This window comes from Podarcis gaigeae, assembly GCF_964106915.1.
Source record: "Podarcis gaigeae genome assembly, chromosome: 11".
In the NCBI taxonomy this organism is placed as follows: domain Eukaryota; kingdom Metazoa; phylum Chordata; class Lepidosauria; order Squamata; family Lacertidae; genus Podarcis; species Podarcis gaigeae.
Window position 1 is genome coordinate 15,285,187 of NC_139687.1, and position 24,477 is coordinate 15,309,663.

At 40.0% G+C, this 24,477-nt stretch overlaps 1 protein-coding gene across 2 annotated transcripts in view; it reads right to left on the minus strand.

The window, feature by feature from the left end:
- SLC27A6 (solute carrier family 27 member 6) overlaps window positions 1–24,477 on the minus strand; it is a 49,359-nt gene that overhangs the window by 5,774 nt on the left and 19,108 nt on the right. For both annotated transcript variants that reach the window (XM_083702336.1, XM_083702335.1), the window contains exons 4-10: window positions 24,349–24,473; window positions 18,925–19,119; window positions 11,658–11,748; window positions 9,077–9,275; window positions 7,634–7,731; window positions 5,750–5,880; window positions 1,855–3,700 (exon numbers count right to left, since the gene is read on the minus strand). In XM_083702336.1, the coding sequence (XP_083558462.1) occupies window positions 3,524–3,700; window positions 5,750–5,880; window positions 7,634–7,731; window positions 9,077–9,275; window positions 11,658–11,748; window positions 18,925–19,119; window positions 24,349–24,473 (1,016 nt within the window). In that variant the 3' untranslated portion in view covers window positions 1,855–3,523. The remainder of the gene's footprint in view (window positions 1–1,854; window positions 3,701–5,749; window positions 5,881–7,633; window positions 7,732–9,076; window positions 9,276–11,657; window positions 11,749–18,924; window positions 19,120–24,348; window positions 24,474–24,477) is intronic.

The following is a 24,477-nucleotide window of genomic DNA, read 5'->3' on the forward strand; positions in this document are numbered from 1 at the left end:
GGTGTTGGGAAAAAACTTGACAGATACAGAGTCAGAACGGTTTCAGAGAGAAACAGAACTAACTGTGGTTAAAAAAGTAAAGTACCTAGGGGTAAACATAACAGCAAAAAATCTGAGTCTATTTAAGGACAATTATGAAAAATGTTGGTCTGAAATTAAGAGAGACTTGGACAGTTGGTCAAAATTGAAGCTTTCTTTGCTAGGCCGAATTGCTGCTATTAAGATGAATGTATTGCCTAAGATGTTGTTTTTGTTTCAAACATTGCAAATTGTGGACAAGACGGAGTGTTTCAGGAAGTGGCAGAGAGATATTTCTAAATTTGTCTGGCAGGGCAAAAAGCCCAGAATTAAGTTTAAGATATTAACTGATGCGAAAGAAAGAGGGGGCTTTGCCCTGCCAGACTTAAGGCTGTACTATGAAGCCGCAGCTTTCTGCTGGCTAAAAGACTGGCTACTTCTAGAAGACACTGATGTCTTAGATCTGGAAGGTTTTAACAATGCATTTGGTTGGCATGCATACTTATGGTATGATAAAGTTAAGATCAATAAGGCCTTTAAGAATCATATCGTCAGGAAAGCAGTGTTTAATGTCTGGACAAAATACAAAGACCTATTGGAAAATAAAACTCCAAGATGGCTATCACCTCTGGAGGCCAAGGCCCGAAAAAGACCCAATATGGAGGCCAAATGGCCGAAATATTGGGAAATAATAGAGAAAGAGGGCAATAATTGGAAATTGCAGAGTTTGGAAAAAATGAAAGACAAAGTGCGAGACTGGTTACACTACGCTCAGATCCAAGAAATTTTTAAAAATGATAAAAAGTTAGGATTCCAGGTGGAGAAATCGAAGTTGGAAACAGAATTGTTAGAACCTAAGACTAAAGTTCTCTCAAGAATGTATAACTTGCTGTTGAAATGGAATACACAAGATGAAATGGTTAAGTCGGCCATGATAAAGTGGGCACAGGATATTGGGCATAATATTATGTTTGAGGATTGGGAAAGGTTGTGGACCACGGGGATGAACTTCACGGCATGTAACGCTCTGAAGGAAAATGTAATGAAAATGATATATAGGTGGTACATGACCCCAGTTAAACTTGCCAAAATATGCCATGTGCCAGACAATAAATGTTGGAAATGTAAGGAAAATGAAGGAACATTCTTTCACCTCTGGTGGACTTGTCCCAGGGTGAAGGCCTTCTGGGAAATGATATATAATGAGCTGAAAAAGGTATTTAAGTATACCTTCCTTAAGAAACCAGAGGCCTTCCTCTTGGGCATTGTCGGCCAGATGGTGCCAAAGAAGGATCGAACATTCTTTTTGTACGCAACAGCAGCAGCAAGGATACTTATCGCTAAGAAGTGGAAAACTCAAGATCTACCCACGCTGGAAGAATGGCAGATGCAGCTGATGGACTATATGCAACTGGCAGAGATGACTGGCAGAATTCGAGACCTGGGAGAAGAGAGGGTTGAAGAAGATTGGAGGAAATTTAAGACTTATTTACAAAAATATTGTGATTTGGTGGAAAGTTAAGTAGGATGTTTGATCATAAATAATTGGCCACCACAAAATCGGATTGAAATGGGATGTAAAGCGAGACTAAGAGAAACAAATTTTCAGAGGACTATATTTAAATAAGCGGTTATAAAATTTGCAAACTAGATGATAAATTGCATGGAAAAAATTTATGATGATGAAAATGGCAGTGGGAGATGTGAGGAAGTCCAAAGAAGTTATGAAACTCTGTCGAGATAAAAGTAAGGTTGTTTATTGTTTTTGTACTCTATTCTGTAAAAAACCCTAATAAAAATTTTATTTTTAAAAAAAAAAAAAAGTTTTTGTTTTACTACATGTATATGATAGGAAATTCCTAATGTGCAAGATACAGGTACCCAGTGCGCAAAAGACATCTGCACAACCTTCTCGTATTATTGCAGACAAAGGTATTCTTCCTGTATATTTGCATAGGAACAGAAATCAACATGTTATCTTTGTTTCATGCTCAAAAACAGAACACTAACAGCACAATCCTATGTGTGTCTAGTCTGAGGTAAGTACGTACAGGACTGCAATTTAATTTATTCAGTTTTTGAAATAAAAGCATTCAGAAGAGTTCTGTGCAGAAAGGGACTACCATCTGGTACTAAGTTTTTAAACAAAGAATACTACTGTGGTTCAGTGGCCATTAAGATTAGAAAACATTAAAATAAGGAGGATGTGAATAATTTCTTTTTCAGTAAAATAAATAATGTTGCAGTCCTGCATGTCAGAAGTAATAGCACAATACTGAATATGTCTACTCGGAAGAATGTCCCACTGTATTCAGTAGTGGCTTGGCCCCAGGTGTACAGAATTGCAGCACTAATTATCACAGAGGTATGGTTTTTGCAGAGTTAACAAATCTTTTCAACTGTTTATTGTTTTAAAAAAAATAAATGTTTATAGGCATAACTTGGATATATGGTAAGTTCCGTTCCAGACCACTGCAATAAAGCGAATATTGCAAAAAAAGGGAGTCACACTGTTATGTACTGAAGCTCTCACCCTGGGCCAGCAGGGGGATACTGTAGATAGTTCAGGTCCACATATGCAAATAAGGGATCAAAAGTGACATTCAGTGATTGGATAGTTACAGAAAATGGTTACTGTTGCGTTGTAGTTGAGCTCTATATAAGCAGGCTGGCTGAACCCTTCAGTTCAGTTCTGTTCTGGCCTGTGAATAAACAAGAGCTGTTTGAAGAATCCCTGTGTCGTCTGATATGTTCACCCACAACTTAACTTTTATTTTGTTTCTCAGTGCATATGAGTGTTATGTTTACACTATTAAGCAAAGACTCCCTGGCTGCAGGGGCGGGAGGGGAAAAACCTGGCTCCAGCCCTGGCCAGATCCATTCTCGAGAAGAGAGGCAGTAGTGAGGAGGCCTCCTTTGCCTGGCTGGGCTTCTTGCAGCTGCACCAACATCCTCACAATGATAAATTTCTGTAAAGCACAATAAAGCACTGTGCAATAAAAAGAGGTATGCCTGTGTAGTTAGGAGGTGACCATTAGGAACAACGGCCATCTACTGCTAATAGTGACCAGTTTCTGTCCAGCAGAGGGAGATTATACTATAAAATATGCAGCGTAAGACAGCGAAAGATAATTTCACTGCAGTTTTGTTATTCTCTCAATGTCATTTGTTTATGTTGATCATAAACAACATTTAATTAGGAGATATTTATATGAAAACTATAAAATGCTGAACCAATGATAGCCTTGGAGTAAATCTTACTGAATTCGATAGGACTTACTTCTGAGTAGACATGCCTAGGATTGCACTATAAGAGGTAGATTAGTATGCACTGATGGTCAAAACAGAGAAAGATTAACAAAGCACAATCCCTCCCTAATATTTACTGTAAAATTCAACAGTGTACATCTCTTCACCAGGAGACCAGACAGAATATAGCTGACAAACATGTTTAAAGTTTTGTCTTGTCTTGTGCAGTAGCTTGTAAAATCCTTATTAATAAACTCTAAAGTTTCACTTGTCCAGATAAGATTCTATCGTGCAGTTCTTTAGTTAATAAAACGTAAGACTTCTTACAACTGTCCAAAAAATATAGCGGGTCACTGATTTCAGATGGATTAAATCCTTCCTGGACCAACTGAAATTTTTGTTGCTTGAAAGTTCCTGTAACTTCCATTACTTCCTGCAGGCAAAAGAGAAGATTTTTAGTTTGTTTACTGTAAACAAAACAGGCTCACCAATATCTTCAGAGTCTGAGGCTACCTTTGAATAACTCATGAAACCATGATGCAGCATGATGCGAATGAACCACAATGACCTTGGGTTGCTTATAAGGCCAAGAATCTGGGAGGTTTTGCCTCTGCTTTTAGTTAACCACAATTTGCCATATTCTGCAGACCTTGATTAACACCAACTATAGTCAGTTTCAACAAACTAGTTCCATAACCCTTGGTTTGAATTTGACATGTTTGAAATTAACAGTTAACGTTAATGACATATATTTTTTTAATGTCCCATGACATTACAACCAGAAGCAAAACTAAATGCTTCTTTAACTCCTCAGCCACAATGCTGGAGGAGAGAGAGGGAGCATATGATTGCAAGGTTTGTTCTTGCTCATGTACATCACAATAAACCATGGTTTAACATGAAATGCAAAATGCAGGTTCATTAACTTGGTTCACACAAGAAGGAAATCCAAACTATGGCTTACTGAGACCACATGAAAGTCTGAGCTATGAGTTGTAGTCAATAACAAACCTTGACCACAGCTTGTGATTAGTGAGGAAATAAATCCTGGGAGGCTGCACATTTCAACTGTCTCGGTAAGCTATAGTTTGCCTCATGGAGTTCTGAAGCTTGTGTATGGGATCTTTGAAGCAGAATTTATAAAAGTAGCTTTATAATATACCCATATGCTACAATTTGCTGAACTTTTAAATCTATAAATTTGTTTGGAAACTGTAAAGATTATATTTGATACAAAGATTGATACAAAAGGTTTTAGCTGCCCACATCAATTTCCTCTGACTCATACAACTGTCACAGAAATCAAAGATGGAAAAGGCAGTGAGGCTCATCTCTATACTGACACATGGCTTATTCAATTTTTAAAAATCCTTTACCCAACCAAAAAAGTATTCTGCAAAAGCCAGTAAGGACAACTAGGTATATCTACCAAGGCATGTGGTCATATATAATTCCCCTGATCTTATTTTTCTGCTCTCTCTCTTTTTCCTGTTGTACTGTGTGAGGAAATATACAGAGATGCATTTGCTCAATTCAAAAGCAATTCTTAACGGTCTTCCTATTAGAAGCAGTGCAAAGCTAAAGTCTTGCAGGATTCAGTTCTTAGTATGTATCTTTCAGTCTCACCCAAGAGCAGTCTTTATTACCTCCCAGTACCCCTCCCTACCAGATATTGATGCAGGCAAGGACCCCGCCCCCCGTCCTCACAATATTCCCATTTACAAAACGTGGTGGCCAACAGATGTAAGCTGAGACTGTATTTATTTTATGGATAGCCAACACAGTGCATTCCATACGTTGTCAAATGACAACTCACTCCTGCCCATTGTCCATGCTGGCTGGGGTTGGTGGGAGTAGTCCAACAACAACATCCAGAGGATACCATGTTGGCCAGCCTTGAGCCAACTCTTGATTCAGAAGTCACCACTACAAACAACTGTTTAACTGACTTCACTTTTCAAAGCAACGTGACAGTCAGTAGCAACCTGGTGCCCCCTCCAATGTTGCTGGAACTACTGACCATTGGCAATGCTGTCTGAGGCTGATGGGTATTTTAGGTCAAAGGATCTGGTGGGCACCAGCTGTGGGGGGGGGGGTTGAGTCTGCTATTATGTAATTTCTAATATGCTCTGTTCTAGATGCGGAATCTCTACATTCCAACATTATTTCTTTTGCCAGTCGAAATTTCATTTTGTTATTCCTGATTCATGTTTCTAATCCCACTAATCCCTTTATATTATCTTTCCTGGGGTACACAACTCTTTCCAATTTAGCATAATCTGTAGTTTTCATTAGTGTGCTATCTAATTCCAACTTGTTAATGGAAATGGTAAAGAGGACTAAATGTACAACTGATTAGGTACCTTTCTCTGAAGTCATCACTTAGTGCTCAGTATGTGTGGCTTAGTAGATCACTGAACTGATTTCCTGCTAATGATTAAGAGGCTTGGAGACATGCCTACGGTGCTTCGTATATTATTACCTGGAGTCTTAAAAAGAGCGGACAGGCATAGCTGGGCAGATACATCATCACATGTTGATAAAGTTGTTCCAGATCTAAAGACTTATTAGGCTTTAAGATGACAGAGGCCATTCCTGCTTTTCCTTCATAACCTGCAGGGGATTATTAATGTTATATCCATTAAAATTCAAAAATGCCCAGCTATCAAATGATTTAGTCAGTACTTCTGATATTACACCATAGTATTGCTTTTGGATAAATGAAGAAAACGCCATAATAATTCATGGTTGTGGTTGCACATCACCACCCTGTTTGTCTGAGCTTCTTTCCATAACTGTTTAAGCCAGAAAGCTGTATGGGTCACTTAAATCTGTGCTTGCTACAGTGAAGCATATCTGGTTCAGATTCCAAGCTAGCAACACAAGGACAGACTTGTGTTAATAGAGTATACAGTCTGTTGTTTCTTTTTCCATAAGGGCCCTTCTAAATGCCTATTCTAGTTTTCAGTATTGGGAGTGAAAAAATGCATTTTACATTAAATGGATGCTCCTGAGCTTGAGGGAAAAAATGAACAAGAATTGTTTTAGTAATACTGCAGGGAGATGGTATTCTTGCTGGTGCATGGAATCTGTTTCCAAACATTTTAAATAGCTATGTGAGTGCTCCTATAGGAATAGTAAAGTTGGGAGCATTCAGGCTTCAGCAGTTGCCACAGTGACTTCTACCCATGGGAAACAACTGGGGTTTCTCTATGGTATTTTCGATAGCTTATGGCAACAGAGATGGCATTAAAGCGAAGGAGCATAAGACTTGATTGTGACTTCATAGGTTAGAGCTATGTGAATGTCAGACCTGTAGCAAAGGCAGCAGTTAAGAAACTATATTTCTCTTTCATTCTGTTAGATGCTTAGCATAAAAACAATGCTAATTTCAAATGCAACTCCCCCCCCCCTGCAAAACTGTCATAATGATCCCAAATACATTTATTGTAAGCTTTGTTCACTTTAAGTTTTCTAAGCAAATATTTCCTCTGCTGATTAACAGAATTTAAAATCTGCAAATTAAGTTATTTACATTTTAGCTAGCCCTCTGTGTTGTTTAGTTTTCGTTTAGTTTTACGCATGCGACGTTCAATGCATGTGTGAACATTTTCTTCCGTCCTCCATTCCAAAATAAGGCCATATCACAAACTACTTAAGGCTAAAATACTATATGCACATTTAATGTGGCTCACTTCTGCGTAAACACGCACATAGGATTACATTGATAAAAACTGGTTTCCCGGCATAGGAAATTTTCTCTTTTGAAAATAAGAACAAAGCCTCAGTATGGGAGGCAACTTAGGGGGCAATACAAACCTCGTTGGAGCATAGTCACCCGCACATCATATACAGATCTATTACTGATGCTGGCCAGGGTGGAAGGTGGGATGGCAGGAAAAATGCTGTTTTGCTGTGCTAGTTCCTAGGCTGATGCACTGACAATACCTTTACCAGGCCTGTTGCTGCTACATGATGACAGCAGGGATGCAGCTGCAAATGCCCCATTTCCATTTAGAGGAGTTCCACTTTGGGGTGTTCCTTATTGGTGGGTCAGCCTCACTGTCAGTGAAACCCCTCTGGCAGATATAGGTGGGTTCGGTTGAGGAATGTGTCCACCTCGTCAAAAAACCCTCCAGCAGAGCTGACTGGGAATTTAGATAAGTGTGATGCAAATGGCATCTGCTAATATCTCTGGATCATATCATAAGCTTGTTTGTTACACACTGATGTACAGACTTTCAAATTTCATTACTGACTTCATTTTTTAAAAAAGCTTCCTTCCTAACGAATATCCCTTCGATATTAGCAGATGCCATTTGCATCGACACTATTTACAAAGTAAAATGCGGAACATTTTCCTTACCTTGTACAGAAACCCCATACACGTTGGCTTCCTGTATGAAATCCAACATACCGATGACATCAGAAATTTCGGTAGTGGCAACGTTTTCCCCTTTCCATCTAAAATGAAATGTGTGCAGATAAATATGCATGGTACCTCATGATAGATGCAATCCTGCTTTTTTAATTTTAACCATGCAGAAAAATACCAAGCTTGCATTTCTTTTATGGACTGTTCTCTACAAAACAGGAATATTGCACTTCATTTGGGATTTTGACAGTATCTGCTCATTACTCATAAAACTATGGTTTATTATCACTTAAAGGCATGATGAGCTTTCCGGCATATGCACTCCCCTTTTCCTTCACGGTCATGTGAAGATTGGCTAACTGGAAATAGATGGGGGAGGGGGGAATCGAGAGCTGAGCATTCATGTTCAAACCCTAAACTGTGGTTAATAACCGGATTATTGAAATAAACTTTGCTTATTTTTTAAAAAAGTTGGCTTGTTTCAGTAAACCATAGTTTAAAGGTAAAGGGACCCCTGACCATTATGTCCAGTCGTGGCCGACTCTGGGGTTGCGGCACTCATCTCACTTTATCGGCCGAGGGAGCCGGCATACAGCTTCTGGGTCCTGTGGCCAGCCGCTTCTGGCAAACCAGAGCAGCGCACGGAAATGCCATTTACCTTCCCACCGGAGCGGTACCTATTTATCTACTTGCACTTTGATGTGCTTTCGAACTGCTAGGTTGGCAGGATCTGGGACTGAGCAACGGGAGCTCACCCCGTCACAGGGATTTGAACCGTCGTCCTAGGCTCTGTGGTTCAATCCCACAGTGCCACCCGCATCCCAAACCATAGTTTACAGGACCACAATTGATCTGCTCCAGACATAATGCTTAACTGCAGTTAGCTAAAAAGCTTACAATCTCTTATCTGCTGCTCCAGAGAAGGAGAGAGAATGAGTGTGTGGGATGAAGGCTTCCCCAGGCTTTTGTGAATGTAACAAAACAAAAAAAAACAGTTGTAGCCAATGTCAGCCCTACTCAAAGTAAACCCATTGAAATCAAAGGACAAGTTATTTTTTAATTGTTCTACACCGAGTAGGACAAATACCACCATTTATCATTACCAATACACCTTTTGACTTCAATATCTTGAGGAATTAAACTTACAAAGTTTAGCTGTGAATTTAAGTGTTAGAAAAATCAACCTGTAAACTTCAATGCAAAGCATATTATTAGAGCATACAGGTGGTGTAGTAGGCAAATGTATTCCCTGTTTCTTACGATTAGCTATTTCCAAGGATTTTTATCTTTAGGTAAAATATTCCCCCCACTCGGTGAAAATGTTTGTAGTCAGATGTAGGGTGCACTGGGCATAGAACAAAAGTAAGTGTAAGCAGCACTATCTGTTCACACCCACATATATTCAGATGGTTTAAGTTTTAATAGTAGCTGTACCTGAATGTATCTCCTGTCCTGTCCCAAAAATAAAGGAAGTTATCTTGATCTTGAAATATCAGGTCCCCTGTATTGAAATAAAAATCTTCCTTCTTAAACACGCCACATAGTAATTTCTTTTCTGTGTCTCTCTTATTTCCAGCATAGCCAAAGAATGGATTCTTTGAGTGTACTTTGGATATTAAGAGGCCAGGCTCACCTGCGTGTAAAATTGTGGAGAAGAAGACAGATGAAAGTTAGCTCGGCACAATCTGTAATTATTTACCAAGCTGTCTAAAGCTATTAAAAGGACAGAAGGCCTCTTGAGCATCATAGCAAAAAGTGTTTGTGTCTATGCGAGTTTCTTTTGCATTGCCTCTCTTGTCAATCCAAAGTGATCACAAAATGCTGACCAAAGAAGCATGTTGGTTCACTCTAAAAGATCCTAAGAAAAACATAAAGGCAGCTTTATTCTAAATTATTATACTATGGCCATGATAAATCAAAAGCAGACTGTAGTCAGCATACAAACTCAAGACCTCTCAAGAAGGAAAATATGATGCCACCCATGTACAGAATCCAACTGGACTAGGAGTTAAATCTCACTTTAACACTGGTGATGGGATAACATTCTCCACCAGACCAGAGTGCCACAGACTAACTTAGGGAGCAGAGAGAATGCTATTTTGGAGGCCTCTGGGAGAATGGTTCTGTCTCCTGGCATTTCACAACTGCTTAGCTCTCAACCAATGTGGTTTTAAGGCCTCATTTGGGTTGAAAAAATAATAATTCTGGGCCATTTAGAAAAACTGAAGGCTCTTTCCGCATACAGGAGTTTGAACCTCAACATTTCGACACTCAAATTTCAGGGCCTGCTACCTTGGTCTTCACATAACTGAGCATGCTGTTGCAGTGTTTTTTTTCGGGGGCGGGGGAGGGAGGAAATAGGTCAGAGTGGATATTATAGACATGGATTTCCCAAGATCAGGTTGCGTATATTAAGCAAAATCAACACACAAAAGGGAAATTCTAATCTAGCCAAAAAAACCAGTCTAGTTTTTCTAGCAAAAATGTCAAGTGGAAGCTTTAGGAGATTGCTTTCCTGTGGTCTCATTATTTTCCTTAAATATGGATTAAAGAAGAAATAACAAAGAATCCCAAATAAACTGAAACAATATGAGCTATAAGCTTGTTAGAATTAAATAATTGTAAATATGTAAATAACATACAAATAAAAAGAAACAAAATTGTTTCACAATCTGGCCACCAGATGACAGCAGTGGCTTGGCGTTATTTGATCCTTAGCTATGCATTTTAAAATTTTGGAGACTTTTCTAGCAAGTACAATAGCAAGTATGAATAAAGAGTAAGGCTTTATATCAGAGCAACTGTTAAGAATTTGCATCGCTGACAGCATGGAAACTGTGACAGGCTGGGCAAAGTACTCAACACTAGGGTCTCATAAGCACATTCAGTTGTGATGCCATCTTCGCTGGAAGTAAACTCATGTAACACAGCGGTTGTAATATAACTGAGTTACACATGGACTCCACTAATGCTTTTCTAGTTTATTAAGTTCAACAAGCAACGTGACCAAAACATTTTACCAGAACTCCACAGTGTTTTTCTGATATTTCAAATCTGTCAATTTCTGTCTCCTTGTGCTACAGAGCAGCACTTACCGTATTTTTCCGTCTATAAGATGCCCCCATGTATAAGACCCCCACCTATTTTGGGGGACTCAATTTTAAGAAGGTGAGGGGAGATGGCCCAAAGTTGGCCCTCCATGCAGCTGCGGGCAGAAAACACTCCCTAGACTGTTTATCGCGCACAGCGGCATCGGGTGGAAGTTGTGATCCCGTCAACTGGCTAGTTGGCGAGTGCGCCACTTCTCCCCCCCCCCTCCCCATGCCACTATCCACGTATAGGACAACCTCAGTTTTTTGACATGATTTTTGAGTCAAAAAACCTCGTCCAATACACGGAAAAATAGGGTACAGAGGTGCCTCGGGTTACAGACGCTTCAGGTTACACACGCTTCAGGTTACAGACTTCACTAACCCAGAAATAGTTAGCGGGTTAAGAACTTTGCTTCAGGATGAGAACAGAAATTGTTCTCTGGCGGCGCAGCAGCAGCAGGAGGCCCCATTAGCTAAAGTGGTGCTTCAGGTTAAGAACAGTTTCAGGTTAAGAACGGACCTCCGGAACGAATTAAGTACTTAACCCAAGGTACCACTGTATATAATTGTGTTGTAATGTCTATGTGCATCTCTGTGTACAAACAAGCCCTACACCTTTAGCAAAATCTGCCTTATAATATTTAGGTTTTTCTCAGCAATCTTTAAAAATTCAAGCTAAGATTCTCAGCATCCTGAATGATACAGCTTGGTCCAGGGATTCACAGCACAACAATGGCCAAGGTGGTTTCTCTCGATACGACTAAGGAACAGTGACTATGCTGTTAAATTGGGGGGCAAGGCAGTCGTTATGCTGTTAAGAAACTGCAGTCCTATTAAAGTATGTGTTCTTATTTTCATTTCAATTAGGCATCCAATACCTCTGGAGTATCTATTGCCATCAAAAGTCAGGATAAAATCCTTACCTTTCTTGACTCTTTCACACCATCCATGTTTGTTTCTGATTGGCTCTCCTTTTTGCAAGTCATACTTGATTAAGTCGAAAGGGAAAAAGAGCTTAAAGTATAAAGAAAAATGGGATCAGTAATGTTTAGACAGTGACATCTTGTGGCAACATTCAATAATGTACATATGAGTTGTGTGATCTACTTAATGATTGTACTTACCTAAAAGTAAGCTTTTATAAAGATGCAACAAATACAATTTAATTGTAATATTCATATTGTAAACTACTCAGAGTGCTTTTGTTATTGTCTGTATATTTGTAAATAAATAAACATGGGGAATATGTAAAACCTTGGGCACCAATGCTGTAAAATGAAGTAATTTCATATACCACTTTCAAAAGTTCTAATGTGCTTACCAAGTTATACAAAATGCATTTCAAAACTTTCTCAAATGTCAGATTGTGAAATTCAAAAAATGTTAGAGGTAAATCAGGGGTGGGAAACCTGTGAGCCTTCAAACATTGCTGAACTACAAACCCTATCATTAGATCATAGCTGTCAACTTTTCCCTTTTCTTGTGAGGAATCCTATTTGGAATAAGGGAATTTCCCTTAAAAAAGGGAAACGTTGACAGCTATGCAATTAGATATGCTGGTTCAGTCTGATAAAGAGTTCAACAACATCTGGAGTGCTGCAGATTAGTCACCCCTGGAGTAAAGGAATAGATAAAATTGTGGGAGTCAAAATATAGATCCACTAGCTATAGAAAGCTGCATTCTCATGTTACATTTGCATGTGTTTCTGGACAACAAAGTGAAGAGGCTCTTCAGAATATTACAAACGGTTATAAATAGTCAATGAGTCAAAGTATTCCTTCAATGACCACCTGTTGACTTGCTTCCCCCCTAGCTCAACAGGAAGGCCACTTTCAACCTACACAATTACATACACTATATACACTATGAAAAGGGAGTCACCTTACAGTATCAATGACATACAATAAGATACATATGAGTAAGTTTCAGATATAACATGCAACTTTGGATCCATGTTAATTTGCAGAATATATTGAAAAATGTCCTGTTTCACAACTCATTCTCAATTAAAACAAAACTAAATAAAAAAATGTTCTTCCATTTGCAGAAGAGGATGTGTATTTTCCCCCTCACAAATGGAATCCTAACAACTGTTACAGAACTTCTCTCTCATAAAGGTAAAAGTAAAGGGACCCCTGACCGTTAGGTCCAGTCACGGACGACTCTGGGGTTGTGGCGCTCATCTCGCTTTACTGGCCAAGAGAGCCGGCGTTTGTCTGCAGACAGCTTCCAGGTCATGTGGCCAGCATGACAAAGCCGCTTCTGGCAAACCAGAGCAGCACACGGAAATGCTGTTTACCTTCCCGCCGGAGCGGTACCTATTTATCTACTTGCACTTTGACGTGCTTTCGAACTCCTAGGTTGGCAGGAGCAGGGACCAAGCAACAGGAGCTCACCCCGTCGCAGGGATTCGAACCACTGACCTTCTGATCGGCAAAGCCCTATGTTCTGTGGTTTAGACCACAGCGCCACCCGCGTCCCTCAAGAGTTACATAAATTATGTTAAATAAAATGATCTTGTCATGAATCTTTTTTTCTTTTTCACAATGAAAATCCAGTTAGGAATCATGCTTCAGGAACATGTTTCAGATAACACAAAACTGTAGGATCACAGACATAAAACATGCTTTTCCAGATGTAAAAGCATAAACATTTCCTAATTGTTTTGCTGTTACTAAGTGGAAAAGTACCCCCCACACAACACTGAAAACTTTTGGCTACCCACTTCCATTTAATAGTTGCTGTCCAGAAAGTTGCAGCTTGTACTTCGTTATCCAACACCATCAAAAGAGGTTCTTCTGTGGTTGTGTGTGTGTGGAGGATCAAATGGAGAACAGCTTGGATAACACTTTAACAACTGTAACTCATCATGGCCTTCAGATGCTAGCACCACATTTTTTAAAAAAAACTGAAGCTGAAGTCAATTCCTCCACAGCCAGACCCTCTTTCACCAGTGTCAGAACAGGGAAGAAGAGGATTGTTATCAAGGAAATTATATCTTCCAACCAACAGCACACAGCAGCTTGAGCGGTGAACAAATGTAGTTCTCCAGAAGCGGATATACCATCTGGGAAAAGACACCTGGATTCTCTCATTGGATTTTCCCATTAACAAGGCATTGAAGAATGACCCACTTGATATCTTTGAATACAGCAGTGGGAGTTACTGGACTGGTTGGCATGCAGTGCTAAGGTAAACCATGGTTTTGGCATAGGAGTGGGAAACCTCTGCCCAGTGAGCCAAGATTGGACTGCCAGGGGTCCAATTTAGCCCACAAGGCCATTTCCCCTAAAACAAGCCTACTTGCCCATTAGCTGACATCACTGGTGATATCAGTTGATGGGCAGAAGGACAAATTCTGCATTGATTATGCACAGCTTGTTATAGGTTTATAGTTTATGGTTTGCCTCCATCGTCCAAGTGGCCAGCCCTTTAGATATTTGAAGATGGCTATCATAACGCCTCTTGGTCTCCTCTTTTCTAGATGCAGCCCTTTTGTATAAGGCTTGGTTCTAAGACCCGTTATTATCTTGGTAGCCCAGGCTGGAAAGGGGTTAGTTCAAGCCCCGGTTTGCTAGTAAAACTGAATTGCTGTGTCGTAAAATATGATGCAGGTCCAAAAAGTGTGTCACCAACATGAAAAGTTTGGAAAGCTCTGCCCATCTGAACAAAATAATTTAACATTTCTTTAAGCTGAAAAACTAACATTTTGGAAACAATGTAAATAAAAAAGGAAAAGAACTTTTTCTTGCATTATCCACAGGATGGGGTAAAACTGCATTGTTTTATTTGGTTGAAATATAATACTTATTAGAAACTCAAGAAGCCCAACACCCAAATGATACAGCTGTCACTGAAGTCTTTTAAGTAACCCCTGCTACTAATAATGTTCAACAGACAACAAAATCAAATAACTAATATTTTAATTCATAGAAAGCCTCAGCTGGCATAAATTAATACTCCCAGATGGGAACTGACTAACCCACTAATTGAAAAACTAAGGAAATAATTATTCCTGTTTCTGCTTTAGTTGACGGGAAAAGGAAATGTAGCATGACTAAACTATGCTACCAGGATATTTGGTTTGAAGAAAAGCAGAAGAGTTGCGCCATCCAATGGCCTTGGGAGAGAGAAATGTTTATTCTTGGGCCCAAATTTCTGGTGTTCTGCTGCTCATATAACCAAAACTGCACATCTATAAACAATAGGAGGGTTACGAAGCAGCATGGTAAACATCTAGGAAGTATGTGTCTACTCAGAAGTAAGGCCCCCATTGAGATCATGGGAACACACTCCCAGGTTGGTGTATTTAGAATAGCAGCTGAAGGGGAGAATGTCTCAAAACCAGCCTAATGCAAACTGAGCATGCTCAGTGGCCACGGAATGATGACTAACTGGGGCGGAGGGCAAATGGAAAACTAGAGCGAATGGAAGGGAGTGGCTAGAAGCGTGAACAGCAGCACTCCACACTGCAACATTTCATTGTAGATCTCACTTGTGTTTTCACAGCACACAGGAACTACTATAGTTTAAAGCCACAGCCATTTCTGTGGTTTGGAACAGATGAGCTCCCTTAAGACTAAACTGGTTAAGGTAGGTCAAAGGGTTCTGGAGCGACATACACTCAGAACTAAAAATAATGTTAAAGGTAAATTTCCCTAAAAAACCAGAAGCGTTTCTTCTGGGTATTACTGGCATTGACATTCCCAAGGGCATAAGAAAATTCTTTTTATACACAACGGCAGCTGCGAGAGTGCTCATTGCGACATATTGGAAAAATGACCAACTCCCTACCAGAGTCGAATGGTTACTCAAATTGACAGAATACGCAGAATTAGCCTCCCTTTGGGAAATAATCAGAGATAAACCCAGACAAGAGTTCATTCTAGAACGGGATAATTTCAAAAATTATTTGAAAAATAGCTGTAACTTAAACACAGTAGTTGCCTTTGAATGATTTCTGTAAGTAATATATACAATGGAAAATGATATTGAAATAGAAAAGAGAATTTTTATAAATTAATAATTACAAATCAAAGCAAGATGTTTAATATAAAGGAAACATGGAGAGGACAGGAGGTCATGGGTTCGTGTAGACAGCACATAGTTAAAATTGCATGTATCATTTGTGATATTTTTATTGGATTGATGATAGTGAAAATGACTAGGTGTTGTATATATATGGAATATGAATAATAAAGCTTGAATAAAGACTGGAAAAAAGACTAAACTGGTTAACTTATATCAAGAGAAAGAGCAATACATTAATTTAATGTGAGGGGGGAAATATTGCTTCTTTTTTAAGAATGTAGAGAATTTAAATATTATGAATAATGTATGAGTTCTTATTTCAGCAGAAGTCTGGCAGCCTTATAAACTCTCAAGATTTTTTTTTTTTAAATCACAAAAATACAGACGTTTTAGAAGTGATCTTGCACATACTGGATTTAATGGGAATGAGTTGTCAACAATATGAGTTGGCTGCTACAATCCTTAGTTCAGAAATATCTATTTCACTATTTAGCTTGTAATGCAATGTATTTCCATACAGGACTTTTCAGTACCAGTAAAAAATCACTGAACAAGCATGATTGTCCAGAATGCAGACTTCTCAAATTTCATTGTCAAGCTCTTAGACCATGTTTCTCAAGCCCTGCAATTACTTATCCCTTTTGGACTTACAAAGCTTGTCACTTACTACACAACAATACCCATTAACTGGGAAGAGATCCAAAATGAAAACTAGATGAGTAACTGTTCAAAAGACTTGTAGTACTCCAGGAAGTCAAGACACTCAGAATGCTGAGCATGTTGCTGATTCAATCGGTATCTTCTTTTCAATTCCTTTGTGAGAAGGGGGAACGCACAAAAAGTACTAAGAGCCTTCCATTGGCCCAACATCCTTTGAGTGTGCAGTCTTTTTTGCTTCACAAAAATGAGACACTTTGTAAAAGAGGCCCCAGGAACTTTAATCCTTATGTTTTATCCACAACTAAAGTCATTCCAATATTAAGCCATTTCAGAGTGTATAAAAATCAATATGTTTAATGAAAGACTCTTTGATTATATGATTGCTCCCTTTGAATGGAAGCAGGGGTCTAATTTTCTTCAATTCCTGCTTCCCTTTGCAACTCCCTGTTGTTGTTGTTGTTGTTGTTGTTGTTTAGTCGTTTAGTCATGTCCGACTCTTTGTGACCCCATGGACCAGAGCACGCCAGGCACTTCTGTCTTCCGCTGCCTCCCACAGTTTAGTCAAACTCATGCTTCGAGAACACTGTCCAACGATCTCGTCCTCTGTCGTCCCCTTCTCCTTGTGCCCTCCATCTTTCCCAACATCAGGGTCTTTTCCAGGGAGTCTTCTCTTCTCATGAGGTGGCCAAAGTACTGGCACCTCAGCTTCAGGATCTGTCCTTCCAGTGAGCACTCAGGGCTGATTTCCTGAAGAATGGATAGGTTTGATCTTCTTGCAGTCCATGGGACTCTCAAGAGTCTCCTCCAGCACCATAATTCAAAAGCATCAATTCTTCGGCGATCAGCCTTCTTTATGGTCCAGCTCTAACTTCCATACATCACTATTGGGAAAACCATAGCTTTAACTATATGGACCTTCCCTGTGCAGTCCCACAAATCTGCTCCAGAGTTTGGGGAAACCCTCCAAAACACTATGGTGAAATGAGAACTGAACAGGAAATGGGAGGAAATCATCTCCTTGTTTTCATAGAAACATCTGCTGGACCAAGGTAGCCTTCTGTTAATGGATTCAGACTTTTCATAGTTAATTTTTAACTCATCAGGGCAAGGTTGTGTCACCCACCTTAGATAGCTTCTCCAGAAGAATACCATAGGTGATGGAATCAAACGTTGCTGAGAGTTCAAGGAGAAGCAAGATAGTACGTTGTGTGAGGGAGGGAATATTGACTTCAACATGTGATGTTATTCCTCATTTGGTTGGCAATGCAAAATGACCATTCACTGGCCACCATCTGAATGATAGATGGTGGGAACACCCACCCATTGGTATTATTACCTTAGCTTTTTGTTCTGATACTGTTGTACTTTCCACCTCACTCCTGGGAGTGCAGAGGATTAAAACTATGGTACACTGGCATCGGTCCGGGCATAGTAGCTGCTAGCACAGTAGAACCACATTATTGCTCTGTTAGTCATGATCACACAAAAATAAGTGGATTTTTGAAAGAGTTTCACAATGAGTTGTTGTAAGTTGGGCTTGTTTACTGCTTGCTGTGCTAATGCATGCACTGACAACTCTCTGTTCTTAGTATTCATACTTCCACACAAAGGGAGCTTTCTATACACTGATCTAAATGTATCCCTATCCCACAGGAGTCATGCCACTGTAGGGTTTCATTTTATTAAAGCTAAATGACAGCAAGCCCTGAGAAGAATTTCAGTGATTTATGAGCAGAATCCCAGTTGTCTACAGACATGGACGAAGTATTCAGTGATCCCCAAACCAAGTTTTTCAGCGAAGAATCACTGGCAAACAATTTTTTTAAAAATCCACCTCCCCAAAAAAGGAATTTAGAAAGGGAAGGGAAGTAAATATTTAGATCTGATTCATGGTTAAAACCATAAAGCAAAGATTCAAACAACTGCATATATCATGGGTAAAGGTAAAGGGACCCCTGACCATTATGTCCAGTCGCAGAAGACTCTGGGGTTGCAGCGCTCATCTCGCTTTACTGGCCGAGGGAGCCGGCATACAGCTTCTGGGTCATGTGGCCAGCATAACTAAGCCGCTTCTGGCGAACCAGAGCAGCGCACAGGAAACGCCGTTTACCTTCCCGCCGGAGTGGTACCTATTTATCTACTTGCACTTTGATGTGTTTTTGAACTGCTAGGTTGGCAGGAGCAGGGACCGAGCAATGGGAGCTCACCCCGTCGTGGGGATTCGAATTGCAGACCTTCTGATCCGCAAGCCCTAGGCTCTGTGGTTTAACCCACAGTGCCACCCGCATCCCTGCATATATCATATCTGACCAAAATAATGCAATTAATAACTAGATTATTGATTTAGGGCTTGATTGAGAGCTAGGTTTAAAGCTTGATTTTGTATGAACAGCAGTTTCCCACCGAGTGATTCAGACTCTGAAGTTGCCAACTACTGCGCTATAAAAGTCATGTTAATCTGGCATTCCTTCACACAGTATATCCATGTAAATAGTCACCTTATAAAAGAAATTAGTTCGACCCACAGATCCAATTTTGCCCGTGTGATTCATGAAGCAAATGTTTCCTTCCGTCGCACCATAAAATTCACATATCTTGATGTCACCAAATCGGTGTAAAAATTCCTTCCAGATATCTGTTCTTACTCCGTTCCCAACTGCTAGGCGAACTTTGTGATTCCTCTCTCCCTCTTTCTGAAAGACATTTTAAAAACACACATAGACATCCTTAAGATGAACCCATCACATTTTAACCTACAGCAGATTCCAAGCTTGCGTTTAAAAAGACAATTAAAATCCGGCCCCCGTCTTGAGTTTATCTACAGATCAGAAACCAGCTGCAGTGTGACCCATCATAAAAATCACGGCCAATTCCTTGGAGGTTCCTGAGGGCGGTCCTGGTATGGGATGGCTCCTTGTAGAGTTGGAAGGGACCCAAAGCTCATCTAGTCCAACCCCCTGCAATGCAGGAATCACAACTAAATCACCTATGATGGATGGCCATCCAACCTCTGCTTAAAAACATCAAACGAAGGAGAGTCTCCCACCTTCTAAGGGAGTCCATTCTATCACTCTATACCTAAGGCTAGAGGCAGACAATAGGAGTATATATTTGTGTGTGTTGAAGTTAGTATGGTGAAAACACCATTCACATGCTATGTACAGTCATACCTTGTGTTGCGTTAGGTTCATGTTGCGTCTCTTCGGCTTGCGAACGCAGCAAACCTGGAAGTGTTTCGCCATGCGCGCATGCACAGAAGCATTCTACGTGCTTCGCACATGTGCAGAAGTGCTCTATCACGCTCCACGCTTGCACAGAAGCACCACTCTACAATTGCGGACTTTTCGGGGTGCGAACAACACCCCGGAACGGATCATGTCCGCAACTAGAGGTACCACTGCACACGTATTCCACTTTTTAGTTTCTCAGGTTTTTATAGTGTTTGAGAACCTTTTTATAGTGTTTGAGAACCTGCAAAAACTCTTGGATTAGAGATGATATCAAGACCAAAAAGAAGTATGTATAAATCACTAACAATGTAACCTCTGTTTGAACCACAATCAGTTCTTAGGAACAGCCTATGTGTTTATGTACTTGACAACTCATCAACATTTTTAATGTGTTTTTTTTATCTGCAGAATTTACACTGCATTTGGCTATGACAAATGGCCATAAGTGACAACCAGCACATGCATTTTTAATCATCACCACCCCAACCTAGCTAGTTAGCTTTAAATAAGGGCTTATCCACATTTATCTTTTGCTGCACTCTTTCCAGGCACAAGTTCAGGCTTTAACACTCTTGCTTTCTTTTCTTTTTCGGCCTGAGCTCTCCCTGTGAAAACTCACTCTTTAAAGCTGAATAGGAACAAACGTCAATTTGGGTTTTCTGCTGATTGACCTTTGCTCCAATTGAGCTTTAAATAGCCGGGCAAAAAGGATGTGTGCATATGCCTTAGGTCCCGCTGTGAGCAATGAGATTATAGTTAGTTGTTTCATTGGTTTCAATAAAGATTTATGCTGCAATTCTAAACATGCTTATATGGCAGAATGCCACTTATATGGCAGAAAGCCCTGTTGAGAACAATCAGACTTGTTTTTATGCAGACTGTGCAAAGAGTTGCATTCCTAGCCACAATTCCCTTCAGCTGGATCAGGGCAACCATTTTTAAAATGTGCAGAAAAGTCATTTAAATCATGTTGCTTTTTTGTTTATCCTGCTTATTTTCCTCCAGGCAATCAACTAAAATAGACTTGATTTGAGCACCTACTTTTAAAAGCACCTACCTTTAAAGGAATCTGATTCCTTGCTAATTTCAAATTGGCATGTCATCTGCACCACTGCAGCTACCCTTTGCTGAGGTCACTGAATTCTCTGTTATTGAAATGCAAATCCTGGTAACACCAGACTAAAAACAACAACAAAGACTTTTATTGTGACCTTTTGTTCAGTGATGAAAAAAGACCAGTAGAGAAACCCGCTCAATTCAGACTGAATGGTTTATTCATATCCCTACAGAAACCGAAACTCTCTAGTAGCCAGTTTGATATGCAGGTAAACTTTGTTTCCATTTATCCTTTTCAGTAACAAAAGAAAGCTTTGTTTATTGTAGATATCCCACACAAGGAGACAGATTAATTCAAAGCTGCTATGGCATTGTTTGCAACATCACAGTTGCTGTCACAAGTCCATGCAAAGTAACTAAACCAATTCAACACATCTCAAGGCAGAAAATACTTTTGAGGAGACAGCCAGGGTCAGGGGCTAGCATTTGGGATTAAGAATGTAGAGTAAGGAAACAGACCTATAGTGGCAAGTGCAAAGTTGCAAACACTGGAAATACCCTCAGGACATCATGGAAACCTTATACAAATCTGAGAGCTATTAAGTGAGCAAGATTGGGCGAGATGGCCCTACAGAAACATGACAAGAGTTAAGCAAGTCATGCAATTTCATAAATATCATATCAATCGACTTTAGAAACTTTTTTAAAGAGCAGTTTGGTTTTATTGGTTATGTGAATGCACTGTTACTGCAGTAGTTTGTCGTTATTACTTTCACCCTAATATCCCATGGTGGGTTACAACAATTAAAATACACTATTAACCTAATTGTATGCTTTGGGCGAGATTCATCTAAAGCAGGGGTCAGCAAACTTTTTCAGCGGAGGGCCAGTCCACAGTCCCTCAGATCTTGTAGGGGACCTGACTATATTTTGGAAAAAAATAAATGAACGAATTCCTATACCGAACAAATAACCCAGAGACGCATTTTAAATAAAAGCTTACATTCTACTCATGTAAAAACATGCTGATTCCTGGACCGTCCGGGGGCCGGATTGAGAAGGCGATTGGGCCGCATCTGGCCCCCGGGCCTTATATTGTCCACCCATGATCTAAAGAACACCGTCAGCGGGAAGCCCTGCACTCGGACTTCCACTTGTGCAATGAGGCTTTCCCCCTCTCCTGTGTGCCCCCCGGAATTGGCTCAGGGGGAGAACCCTCAAACCAGAATGTGGGGGACGGGGAGGGGTGTTGTTTCATCTGGCAACCTAATAGGCTTGCGTAGACCGAACATTTGTAATAGCGTGACGCTGAATTCTATCTACCTTCGTTGTTTTAAATTATACTAGTTTGTTTCTTTCTACTCTGTTAGCTGCCTTGGCAACATACATTATGTTGAAAGTGTGGAATATGTTGTGTAAATAAATAAATAAATAACACAACATATTGTTGTTTCTCCTTCAGCAGTTATGATGGCCCTAATAAGAGGGTGACAGCTATTACAAAAAAAGAAAAAAAGAAAACTGGCCTTGAACCAAAGCTTTAGCACTCCCAATGAGACCTTGTTTTATTTTCTGCACAAAGCCTGTCTTCAATCTGTCAATTGCTATTCTCAGTTCTACACTGAAAAATATGCAACCTAAATCAGACAGGGCTCATATTAGGGTGTCAACAATCCGATCTAATCCACATCCTTCTGAATATAGTAGTGTAGTAAAAAGAATGGGAACCTACTGATGCTGATTAACACTGGGTGTATATAAGGAATTTGTCCGGCAGGAGTGGCTGTGCCTTCAAATATTGTTTTGTAATTCTTCATCTGCGATATGAATTTGTAGGTGCTATTGCACATTTACGTAGGACAGTGGTGAGAACCAACAATTTGTATTTCTCTTGCTTTAAACTTCCCTATTGTTCTCTCTTGATTTATCTTTTACAGATTTATCTTCTTATGTTTTTACTTACTTACATGTTAGATTTATAAACCCCTCTTCATTAGCAGATCTCAGGGCCGTTCACAATATAAGATGACAGACAACACATTTTTCGGATGTTTGTGCATGGCATGGCAGTAATGCTGTGAGTCCCAATACAGGCATTTCCATAAATATCTAAGGAATTGCCATTTTGTGGGGAGGTTGCGGAGCCAGAAACTAACTACAGTAGTACCTCGGGTTACATAGGCTTCAGGTTACATACGCTTCAGGTTACAGACTTCGCTAACCCAGAAATAGTACCTCGGGTTAAGAACTTTGATTCAGATATTGTGCTCCGGCGCTACAGTGGCAGCATGAGGCCCCATTAGCTAAAGTGGTGCTTCAGGTTAAGAACAGTTTCAGGTTAAGAAGGGACCTCCGGAACAAATTAAGTACTTAACCTGAGGTACCACTTTATGAGAAATCTAAATCACTCTGCTTAAATATTGGCCCCAAAGTGCAAATGCATATCATGCATGCCATGGTAAAGGGACCCCTGACCATTAGGTCCAGTCGTGGCCGACTCTGGGGTTGTGGCGCTCATCTCGCTTTACTGGCTGAGGGAGGCGGCGTACAGCTTCCGGGTCATATGGCCAGCATGACTAAGCCACTTCTGGCGAACCAGAGCAGCACACGGAAATGCCGTTTACCTTCCCGCCAGAGCGGTACCTATTTATCTACTTGCACTTTGATGTTCTTTCGAACTGCTAGGTTGGCAGGAGCAGGGACCGAGCAACGGGAGCTCACCCCGTTGCAGGGATTCGAACCGCCAACCTTCTGATCGCCCTAGGCTCTGTGGTTTAACCCACAGTGCTACCCGCGTCCCTGCATGCCATGGAGACTGCGTCTAACTCTGCTTTCACGTGTAATGTATTTTTCCGTGTACAAGACATCTCCTATTTTTGGAAGTCTAAAATTAAGAAATTTTAAAATTAAGGAAGTTGTTGAGCTTTTTGGCGGAAATCACAAAACAGTTGTTGAGCTTCTTTTGTAATTTTGCTGAGCTGTTGAGCTGTTTTTCGATGACACCCCTCCCCGGCAACTGTTCCCTGCTACCTGCTACCAACAAGGCTCCAGCCTTATTTACCATATTAACCCAAGTATAAGACAACCACCAATTTATCACTAATTTTTTATAAAAAAGCTGTCTTATACATGGAAAAATACTGTCCTTTAGAAGCAGGTAGATTTCTTTTAGAAGCAATAAGATAAAAGGAGGCAGGCTATCCTTTCAAAGAGTTGCCTGCCTCATAATATATTTGGCTGGGATCCTTGGCTCAAGAGAGATTTATGCATGCTTAGCATGACAGAAATTCTTGCAGCACCCATTTTTCCTTACTAAAAAATATGTTGACAATCTTGCAGTCTTGGGGACAATTCCAACGCTGTTTACCCAGGCTAGATACCCAGATAGCAGGAGTGTTCTAACTCATTCAAAATTGTTCAAGTAAATCGCAACCATTAATGGAAGTCAGAGTTTTGTGCTCTGAGGTTTTCTGCCGCATATGTTTTAAGCATAGTTTTAATAATTTCATGATGGTATCTGACTGTGTTTTGTATTGTTTAAAATTGTCTTTCGTAAACTGCTCTAGGGTCTCATTAGATGAAGAGTGGGATATAGATAAAACTAACATATAAATATATTATTTTAATTGGACTTACCACAGGCTGCTTGCAAAGGTAACGACACAGTTCCCCAATGTATTGAATAACTGTAATATTATACTTTTTGCAATCAGTCCAGAACTGGCTAGCTGAAAACTTCTTTCTTAAAACGCATGTCGCACCTTG